The sequence below is a fragment of the Plasmodium brasilianum genome, chromosome 3, assembly GCF_023973825.1.
Source record: "Plasmodium brasilianum strain Bolivian I chromosome 3, whole genome shotgun sequence".
Lineage (NCBI taxonomy): Eukaryota > Apicomplexa > Aconoidasida > Haemosporida > Plasmodiidae > Plasmodium > Plasmodium brasilianum.
In genome coordinates this window covers 160,115-172,060 of record NC_090116.1, presented here as the reverse complement: position 1 = coordinate 172,060, position 11,946 = coordinate 160,115, and the positions used below count along the sequence as shown (strand labels likewise).

Here is an 11,946-nt window from a genome sequence, read left to right as displayed (position 1 = left end):
GTATATAATATGTTTATTTATAGTATTAAAAATTACATTATAATTTTTTCATTGGTAATTCAAATATTACTATTTTTCTATATTTTTCGAAACAAATATTAATATTTTTGTAATTCATGAATTTATATATTTGTGTATATATATATTTTTAGGGGATCGAATAATTTAAACCCACGTCTAATTTATTTAATTTATATGTAAATGATCAGGCTTTCCTAAATTTAATTATATCATGTATATGTATTCATAGATGAATAACATTATGCTAAAGTATGATGAACAGTTATATTAGACTTTTCATTTCGTAAAATATGTTTTTCATGTTAAGATATTAATATTTACTGGAGATATAATAAAGTACATAATGGTATTAATGTGTTTTTCCCAATAAAATATTATATTAGATCTAAACTTGCCAAGGTTCGTCAAAATAAATAGTAAAAGTGTCATTTACATAGGGATACCACAGATATATATTTTGAAAATATTGTAGTTTTAATAAAATTTATTAAATTATCATATAAATAGAGTGTCTCTTCATATTTACATACACAATTGACATATACTGAAAATGATAAATTTGGTTCATATATTGATGCTTTTTCGAAAAAAATTTTTAGTGATAAAATGATTATTTATTCAAAATATATATTCATGTAATTCTACAAAATTGCTACATATATAACAGCATCATATTGTCTGAATTTTACATAGTAAAGATAAACTTGGACTTAACAGAACATAACTCATCTTGGTAACAACATAACATATTTCGTATACTCATAAACTCCAAATATAAAAGGAGGGTTAATATTAATTTATATATAATATAAAAATTAGTTAATCTTAATCCGTTTTAAGCTTTAAGTAAATGTGAGATTGATCTATAATGGAAGAAGTATATATATCAGAAAAATTCACATGTATTCAAGCATATCTAACTATAAAAAATAATTTCTACTGTTATTCTTATTAATAATGTTGTTTTAAATTATTATTGGAAAATATATTTTATTTTAAAAAGTTGTTCCATAATGTTATAAAAGGTTTTAAGATAACATATATGAAGGATTATGTAATATTCATGGTTTCCCAATTTTAACCATAAGTTTGTGTGCATTTCCACTATACTTTTTGTCAAAGTGATACCCATATTATATGAACAAGACATATCATTAAGTAATATATATATATATATATATATATAGATATAGATATATATATAGAAATAGGACTACTCATTATTTTTTTCATGTAACATGTATAAATTATATACTAAGGTAGAAAAGAAATAAACTAGGTAATGTACTAAAAATAATATAAATGTAACAAAAATACAACTTGAATAAGTATGTCATCGTTTATACTTTAAATATCAGTATAGCTTCATAAATAGTTTCTAAAAATAGTAAAAAAATAATTAGCCCACATAATATATAAAATTCCCGAAATATTATTAATAATGTGTGTGCTCATTTACAATACAATAACTGAAGTTTTGTTTCCTACTATAACATTACTATAAAAATTGAAAAAAGGAAAAATTTACATCCAATAGATTAATAATAGAAAACCCCCAAAATATAAACATGAAATATAATTATAAACTCTAGTATAATTATTTTTTTCCTTCTATAATTGTCAAATTTATAAATACTACTAATATATTATGAAATAATGATAATTTCCATTTTACGTAAGTATAAATATTTCATTTTTATCTGGTATAAGTTTAAAGAAAGATAAAATATAATGTTCATTATTCCATCCGTAAATATCTTATTAAGCAGATTTAAGCTATTTCTTTTTTAAAATAATTTAACAATATTATTCATATTTTCCAAATACCCAAGATATTTTAATATTTGATTTTAAGTATTGTATATAGATGCATATAACAATGGTAACAACGGTACAGAATAGAAGAAAGACACATACATTGAATATGTATATGTACTAGTTATATGAATATACACCATTTTTTTCTTTCCTATGGTTAAGCAGTCAATTACAAAATGTTTTATACCCTTATCTGATGTACGATTAATTTATATATTTTGAATATATATCAGTGAATTATAATTAATTTTGTGTAATTAGAGTCCATTTTTCATCAATAATTAACATGTAATATTTGAAAAAAAGTTTTTACTTTTTTAATTTTCTACAATTCACTGGGCATTATGTTTATATATATATATATATATTTATTATGTGTAGTATTTAAAACTTTTTAAGAAATACATGAAAATAATAGAAAAATAAGAATAATAATAGCTCATTCAACAGTTTAGTCATTGAAATATTAAGATTATAGTTAATAATATAGTTGGTGAAAACGTATCATTGGAGAAATATTCTATGAAGGAAAAGTTTTTATTACTCACTTTTTTTAGAAATTATACATTTATCTTTTTAATTTGGATATATCACCAATAAAATAAAGTGGTCTAATAGTAACATTTAAGAAAATTTTTTTTTTCTCTATTGCTTAAAGTCCTATTTTTAAAAGTAACATTTATTTTTAGCGCAAAAATCTAAATTTATAATAAGTTTTAAATATTTATGTTTTTTTATTGAACCTATAATAAATGTTGGAGAAGAAATACAATGTAGATAATAAGTTTGGTACAAGAAATTTTCATTTAATAACATGCAGTAAGCAGGAAAAAGGTAAAGGTATTGTAAGGTTAAAAAAAAAGATGTCAAATAAAGGAGAGTATGAAAAAAAGATTGATCTAATAATGAAAAAAAAACCAAAGGAAAAAATAAAGAACCAAATGAATGTTCATAAAATAATGCAGGGAGACATGAATAACTTAGGGTAAGTAAATCTTGTGCATACACAGGAAGAGATTCATATTTAAAAAAAAAAAAATGTTTGACAAAGTAAATTACATAAATAATTTTAAAAATATTACAAATGCTGAAGTTACGTTTTTAGGGAAAAGTATACCATAAAAGGAAGATATACTTTTTGTTTTACCTAGCTTCATTACATATCTTGGAATACAATATTTTTTAATAATGTAAAACTCTAAAGAAATTTTCTCTGAAATATCATATATTTGGATATTGTTTACTCTAATATTTGTATCATTATATATATTAACGTTTATTTTTATACCAACGATTATTTATGTCTTAAATAAAGTTCAAGAATATGTAAAGTTAATACGTTTAAAATGGAAAAGGAATACTAAAACATGTGCTTCTTTCCCTTGATAAGTTGCTTAAAATAAGCAAGATTTGTAATATCCTAAGTTATACGCATAAATAACAAACTTATATCCCATTGCTTACATTTCATAAATCTACCTTCAAGTATTTCGCCTGTTTGATCAGAACAATAAAAATGTACTCTTCTCTATATATATTTTTTTCATATAAATCTTAAATTGTTTTTAAACATGTATTTTAAAAGTATTGTTTAAGCTTAACACGGTTTTATGGATGCATGTGTATATTTTTGTATTTAACTAGATAGTTTTGGAAAATATATGTATTAATATTAACGTATATAAGAAAATTAGATATCATTTTATAAAAGTGTGATAATTAATATTTTAATTAAAAAATGATTCTTTTTATTTTAGTATTAAATGATTATTTGTGGGTGAAATTAAAAATATGTAATTTTAGATTTAAATTAAAAATAAATGTGTCTTATTTTCATGCTTGGTAAAACGATGCGAATGTACTTTATTCCAATGATATATATATAAGTGGAATAATTATATTATAACATTTTTTTTTTTTGCTTTTTTCCCTTGTATTAATTAATTAAAGAGAAATCTTATTTAATTTATAACGTATAATCCTATTAACTTCATTATGCATATATTTCCAATTGGCGTGAATATTTAAAAATAACAAATCACGTTAATTCATGATAATTAATAATTATATCGAGATTGATTGTTTTACCTTGTACGATCAAATTGTGGGAGCAATAAGTAATTTTCTTCTAGTGCTAAACAGTGAATGCTTAGTTGCTATTATAAGCAAAGTAATATGTAACATGCTAAGATGTCGTTGCTAATAAAGGAAATACGAATATTAATAATTAAGTCTGTAAACTTGCTCATTTATCATAACTTTATAATTTCGGAGAGCAAAAAACACATACTCTAATATTATAAAGTTTTAATTCTTAATAAGGAAAAAATTAATTTAATTCATAAATTATTTATAGCACGTAAAAGCATACCCTCTGAATTTATCACAATACAACAATAAATACTTTATTATATCCCTTATTGGCTCATATATTTTTACTATATATAATTGATAATTCTAGTTTACGAGTACATTTGTAATTGTTAGTTTCTTCTATGCAATATGTGAAAAGTTTATATTAAATGGAACCGCTTGAAAGCGTACATCTTATTCATATATTTTACACTTAGAAAATATATAAACAAATTTCATAAATGATATAATGCTTCTAATATATGACATAAACGTATAAAAATACTTAGGTCATGTATAAATATTATTATATAGTATAACTTATTCATGTACAAGAGGAATAAACATAATGAGGACAATTATAATATGATGAAAATTTTTATGAAAAACAGTTTAAATATTATTATAAATTACGATTATTAATTAGTGATTAGATAACTTAAATTGTATTGCTGAATGAATGAAATGTAACATTAAAAATATATTTTATAAAGGGAAACAGAAGCGCTTAATAATAAAAAGCAAAATAATCATACATAAAAATTAACTAATGTTTAACGTGCATAATTTTATTATTAACTAAACACATTTTAATATGCTTTTATCCTAGAGGTTACACTTATGAATAAAGGAGAATTTAACTACAAATTTATGAATAGATATTTAGATAATTAAATATTTCTTAGTATGTTCAACAAAACATATTTTATTGTAAATTTGTCCAATATTTTAAACAATATAATTAAGCACATAAAATATTTGAGTAAAGAAATTATGTACATATGAAGAGTAATTTTATATATTTAATAGGTCCATAATATATATCATCATTAAGCTAATTTTATTCTTCATTATATATCGTAAATACAGTTAATTATAATAAACTCTTATAAAATTTATAAGATAGTTTAACAAAAATTGATTACAAGCAAAAAGTTATAATGACACATACGTTACAATTTTTATAAAAAACATGAAAAAAAAAAAGAAACCAAAAGAAAGTATAATTGTGTATATGTACTGTTTTATAAAAGTTAAATAAAATTTTTTTTTTTTTTTTTTTAAATTCATTTTCCTTTTTTTATATGTTCTTTTATTTAAATTTTTATGTTCAATACTTTTATATTTAATTTTGTAGGGTACATCATACAATATAGTATATACAGAAAGATCTATTTTTAACGACTTCATTAGACATTACGAATAAATAATACATAAAAGATTTAAAAATATTCCTGAACATATATATAACAAATAAAATGCTATAAATAACGAAATATAAAATATAATTTCGTACGCACTATTATACAAATGAGCATCAAGGGTTGTAAAAATTTAGTACAATATACAAAAGAATAGCTAGCTCATAGGCACAGCAAAGCATGTAGAGATTTCCATTTCACAAAATTACGTACAAAAATATGAATATTTATGTATGATATAAAAAAAGAATTCTTAGTAATATAAAATTTTTTCATATAACAAAATAATTATTAAATATGGCTGGGAATTTTCCAATTCATTTGTTACATTCAAAAGGGTTAAGTGTTTTAAACACATAAATAATTAACGATATCATAATAATTAATACATATTACTTTTAAATTGTATGTGATATAGCATACAAGTTATGATTCATAAAATTGAATGCCTAGTTTTTATTTATTAATTCAGATATAGTTCAATTTAATGATTAATCATCATACGTATGCTGTATTTCAAAGGGAAGATTAACATATCTATATGGGAGATACACTGATATTGTGAATTTACATTACGAAGAATTACACATCTGCTGTTTTATTATTACCTTACAAAAATTATTCATTATTAGTTTTTTTATCCAACGTTAGATTTTTTGTACAAATGAAATTAACTATTATTAATAAGAACTTATAAAAAAGAAATTACATTTGTAAAAATATACATGTTTATTTCTCTATCTGGAAGGTCCGATAACATAAATAGTATAAAAAGATATAACATTTTGTTTCACATCTTATATTTTTAGTAATTAATCTATTAGAGAAGACTGAGATACAATTTCTTAATGTATATGCAACTTCAGAATTGCCTAATTTTAATAAGAATAATATGCAAATTAAGGTAGGTGTAAAATATATATACAGTATCAAATTAATTTTATTTTACATTAATATTATATATTTGTGTGGAATATAAAGAAAAGAAGGAGCTTAGACAATAAAAGTTGAAAAAATAAATAACATGAAAAATTATTACATAAATGTCATGATATAAAAGATAAAAATAAAATATAATAAAATAATTAATTCATTTAAATATGGACAATGAACAAATGAACATGAAATGTTTTTATTCATAACATAAAAGTAATTTTTTATTACGTTTATTTGCCTCGCAATCAAATAGTTCATCTTAAAAAATTAAAATTTACCTCATAAACAAGCTTTTTATTAAGTAAAAAATTCTTGTTAAATTAATTCTTATATTTAATTAAAACACATTAATGTCTAGTATGGTGTTTTTCTGAGTACAACTATCCTAATTAACATGTAATGCACATGTATGCGAATACAAATAAATGAATTTACATAAGAAGGATAATAAAAAAACTTGATAATATTATATCTTTATATATTCAAATTTATGTTGAAAAGCACATAATATAATAAGCATTAAAACAATAAATTACAAATTCAATAAAAAAAAAAAGAAGAAATAAAACTTCGGGAAAATAATTAAAACAAAGATATATTAGCCGATTTTCCAACATAAATAATTAAAAAATACAAAAAAAAAAAAAAAAAAAGGAATAAATAAGTTTACATTTTCTTACAGCAGTAGTGCAAAGTTAATTATATAAATATAAACAAAATAGGTATGTAACTCATTTACACTACACGATATATGAATGACATTATATGAATTTTTCTTTAATATAACTTCAATACTATATAATTCATATATCACATATATAACAGAAGCTTTTATGAACCCTTAAATGCTTAAAATATTATGTATATTAATGTAAGTAAAATAATGTTAGATACTTACAAGAATTTTTTTCCAGCATGACCACAAGAGTTTTGAACTTTTATAAACCCTCTTTAACTTGCTTTATTACTTTTTTTAATATTTTTCAAAAATTTAAAGGAAATATAAAATAACGAGATAAATAACAGTGTAATTGCCGTTAATGCAGCATTAGTATAGTTATTTATGCTAAACAAAATTATCATAGCTTTGGCTATATAAAGTGGAGCAAAAACCATAAGTAAGTTTTTAATAATACTTCCTTCAGATTTACCTTCATTTTGATTGTTCGTATTAAAGTGAAGACTCAATAGTTTTATTACTTCTTTTTCATATTTTGTATCTAATTTCTTCAATAATTTAAACATCCTTGATAAGAACGTTTTTTTTCCTGTTTTATGTTTTTTCATTTGAAACGATTCTTTTTTTAATTCTCCAGATTCTGTTTTATAATTATCATAATTTAATGAATCATTGAAATATTTAACACCGACATTATATACAAACAAATCAGATGATATGGGAACTTTTTCATCATATAATAATGTTTTAAAATTTTTTGGTAAATTAATATTTTCTAGTAACGAATTTAATTTATTTCCGAAATTATATTCATCTTCGTTTACTATTTTCATTGCATTTTTTTTTAAGGAATTGTATCGTTTTTGGTAATATATATCTTTTTCTGAATACAGTAACCTTCTTAACCTTATACTTGGTGCATTATTTAGATTGTTTATATTATTCCATGATATTCCTGATATATTTGCCTAAACAGGAGGGTAAATATTTAATATTTAAAAAAATGTCCCTAATTGAATATTAATAAAATATACATTTTAAGATGAAAATGAAAGATTACACAAAAATGTATAAAAAATTATTGAATATAATAATTATCCTACCTCATGCGCCCATTGGTATATCCATTTTAATAGGATAAAAGTAAAAATTTTAGAAAAAAATAATTTATTTGTCTGTATAATCATATCGAATTTATTTTGTAGATTAAAAATAATCTGTGAAATTAGAATATTTTGTCTTATACTTTTTTCGATAAAATTAAACCGAAAATACAATTTTTTTTTTATTGTATTCTGCTCAAAATTTAAGACTTTTTAGCTTGAACAAATGTTAACTATAACTTATATTCAAAAGTAAAAAGCGGAAAAATTATATAAATAAAAATATTACAGTAATATTTCTATATAAAAATATTATTAATATAATATATATTGAACAGGATTTAAAAAGAAATTTAAAAAAATATAATTATTATATAATAATTGCTACTAGGCAAGCTGTAAATAAATTATTTGAAGAGATTTATTTATATTAATATATTTTCTATGTGTATTAATAGATTGTTTTGTTAATTTAGTTATAAAAATCGATAAAATGTAATAATGCTACTTGGCATAATATATATGAGGCTTTTGAAAAATAGTATTTAAATTTTTTCTGTTTCTTTTAGAATTCTTAAAAATATTTTGAAGTTATCTAACATTTTAAGTAAACATATGTAAATTTTATCTAAAATAATTTTCAATTAGAAAAATATTTTTTAAACAAAAAATACCCATAATAATATGGATTTAATACAATATAGTATCATGCAATATATGCAATATTAGTGTCTTCAATATTTTATTCAAAAATACATAATAAACTGTTAAAGGAAAAAAAAAAATTTTATATAAGTGAAAATTCTTTTATTAATATATTATATAAGATGAGATCTAGTTTTGTTTTTAAACAATATAAATCATAATATAATAATATGGTAGTTGCAGAGTCTTTAATATTAATTCAAAATTTTCAATAAATGTCTATTTTTTTCAATTCCAGCGATTAAAATAAGAAAATATAATTAAAAAAAAAATAAAAAAAAATTAATAAAATTCAATTTATTTATATATAATAAAAAAACATTATAAAGAAATAAAAGTAAAAAACTAATTAACATTTATAACACTTTTTAATATTGTATTATTACTTTATTTACATTATATAAAAATAAAATATTTAATTACCCGATAAAAAAATGGGCTTATAGAAATACATTAGAACTATTATGTCAGGATCATGAATTAGTGAAAAAAGATGAATTAGCATTATGAGTAATAAAGACATTATTAGTTTTAATTAAATATATTATTTTTTCATTATAGTGTTAAAAACATATTAAATTTATTTCAGCGATAATTTATTTACTATTATTTAACTATATATCTAGAAATTATATAAATATATTTCCCATTTGAAAAGTTGTTCTATAATATAAAGAAATAAATTATAATATAAATTCCTTCCCGATAACTGACTAAGTTTATAATAATTATACATATTCTATTTATATGTTTATTTGCACACGTATTCATATAAGGTAAAATATATTTTGATGCAATTTTTTTTTTTTATATATTTGGATGTTTAATCACATATAAATTCATATCTATTAGTTAGTTACCTTAAGTTCTTTTATTATATATATATATTAAATACATTTAAAATTTTTAATTATATTTATATTTTTTTTTTATAAATGAATTCAGAATAAAATGTGACGACTTATGTCTAGAAATTTAATGAAAATATCATTTATATGTAAAACTTAATAATAAATAAAGTACCTTCAAAATACATCTATTTGAAATTTTAATAATTTTTGCATAATTTCTTATAAATGGAAAGAATATTCATATATATGTAAAAGAATTTAATTTTTTAAAAATAACAAACTTGAATATCATGTAGAATATTTTTTATGATCGTTTCTAATGAAAATGTTATAAACCATTAGTAGTTATATATATGTCTATAATTATTGCGGTGGGCAATATTTATTAGCAGTGTTCACGGCATTTCCTTAATACCAATAATTAAACCTTAAGTTTCGTTATGATAAAAGAGTTTTTAAGGTGATTATCATATAATAAATAGTTAATGTGGATAACACATAGATTAATAATGCTTTCACAATTATGAATGTTTTAATATAATATATGAGTTACTACGTTATATAATTCGAAAAAGACTATTTAATTTAATGCATCTTTTTATTCGTGATGCATTTTTAATATAAAAATAAGTAATATAACCGTAAATATTCAAACGAACCTAACTGTCATAAAAATTTAGATTCAATGGCCTTTTAATATATATATATACAAGACTAATATTAACACTTAACATATTAAATATTATTACTTGTGGATCATGCGTTAATGTGTATGCAAAGGATTTATTTTAAAAAGTTTTCAAACTACCTAATATAACAATTTAAATTTACCATATGAAGGAATATATAATACCCGTAGTTTATTGCAATATAACCAATTTTCATAGAATCATTTATATATCTCATTGTTAATAATCATATGTGGTTAATATAAATTACTGTTAAACTATGTGAACAAGTTTTATCTATTATAGATATATGTTATACAAATAATGAAATTTCAGATTACTATGAATTTAATTAAATTATAATGTGCGTTTTAAAGAAATAAAAAATGAATAATTAATTAAATAGATAAAACAAATGCAACAAACAAGCTGTATGAATAACAATACTGTATAATATTTTTTGTTGTCAATATAATAATGTTTGAATTTGTACTAAAACTAATTAATAAAATGTCTGAGAAATTCGAACTTTTATCTAAATTTAGAACATGATAAAATTTTTATTTGTAAAAATTAAAAAAAAAAATTTCCTTTTTTTTGTCCAGTTATATTACATAATAATAAAATAAAAGGAAAAAATTTAATAATATGTTCTTAATTTTTAAAATAATTTATTCGAAATATTAAAAGAAGAAGTATTAATGTAGCTATATTTTACGTCCTTTTTCTTAAATATTTTAACTTTAATATTATATTACAGAAAAATACTAAATACTATAAGTGAATAAATGTTCCATTTTTCTGTTATTGAAGATCACAAATAACAAATATATAATAAATACATAATATATATATAATATATGTTTAATTATACATATGAAACCTGTTTACCTCTTCATAATTATCTTTTACATTAATTTAACAATAATCATGTTTTTCAAGTATTCAGAAATATTTTAAGTTTTAATTTTAAGTATCATAAATATAATAACTTATTGAAATTATGAAAGTAGGACATATATTGTATATATTTTATTTTATATTAATAATATAAAGTATTTAATATGAGCAATATAAGTAATGTATCTCTGTATTATATAATTACTTATTTTATGTACATAGTTATCATATTTCTTATTATTCAAAGAATAATTATTAATATTTATTTGTTTAATTACAAATTCGTTTAAAAATAAATCCATTAAATATTATATTATACATGTCATAATATGTAATTCAAGATAATGTATAACATTATATCATAATATAAAAAAAAGTGAATTATCAGATAATTTAATAATATTTTTTTTCCAATGGTTCATTAAAAATGTTCTTATTATTAAACATGCAAAAAATTAATTCATCTTATGGTAAAGCATATGATTACATTTTCTTATATAACTATAAAATATCAAAATTAAAATACGTAAAGAAGTTTTAGGATAATTAATTATTTGAAAAAGACTTAAAAAAGATTAACAAACAATATATATGTAACTAGGGACATTCTTATCTAGGGTACTCTTCTTCTCTTTTATCTTATTGTTGTCGGAATATGGTTCTCAAAATAATGCATTGTGTTAATTTAGTTATATATATACATAAATAGTA

General features: G+C 19.9%; 1 protein-coding gene across 1 annotated transcript; it reads right to left on the bottom strand.

The window, feature by feature from the left end:
• Positions 1-7,280: 7,280 nt before the first annotated feature.
• Positions 7,281-8,195, bottom strand: MKS88_000843 (uncharacterized protein; the record flags this gene model as incomplete). The annotated part of the gene is made up of 2 exons (XM_067219482.1): positions 7,281-7,976; positions 8,112-8,195. The coding sequence occupies 2 exons, from the start codon at positions 8,193-8,195 to the stop codon at positions 7,281-7,283; spliced, it is 780 nt and encodes a 259-aa protein (XP_067075211.1).
• Positions 8,196-11,946: the final 3,751 nt, after the last annotated feature.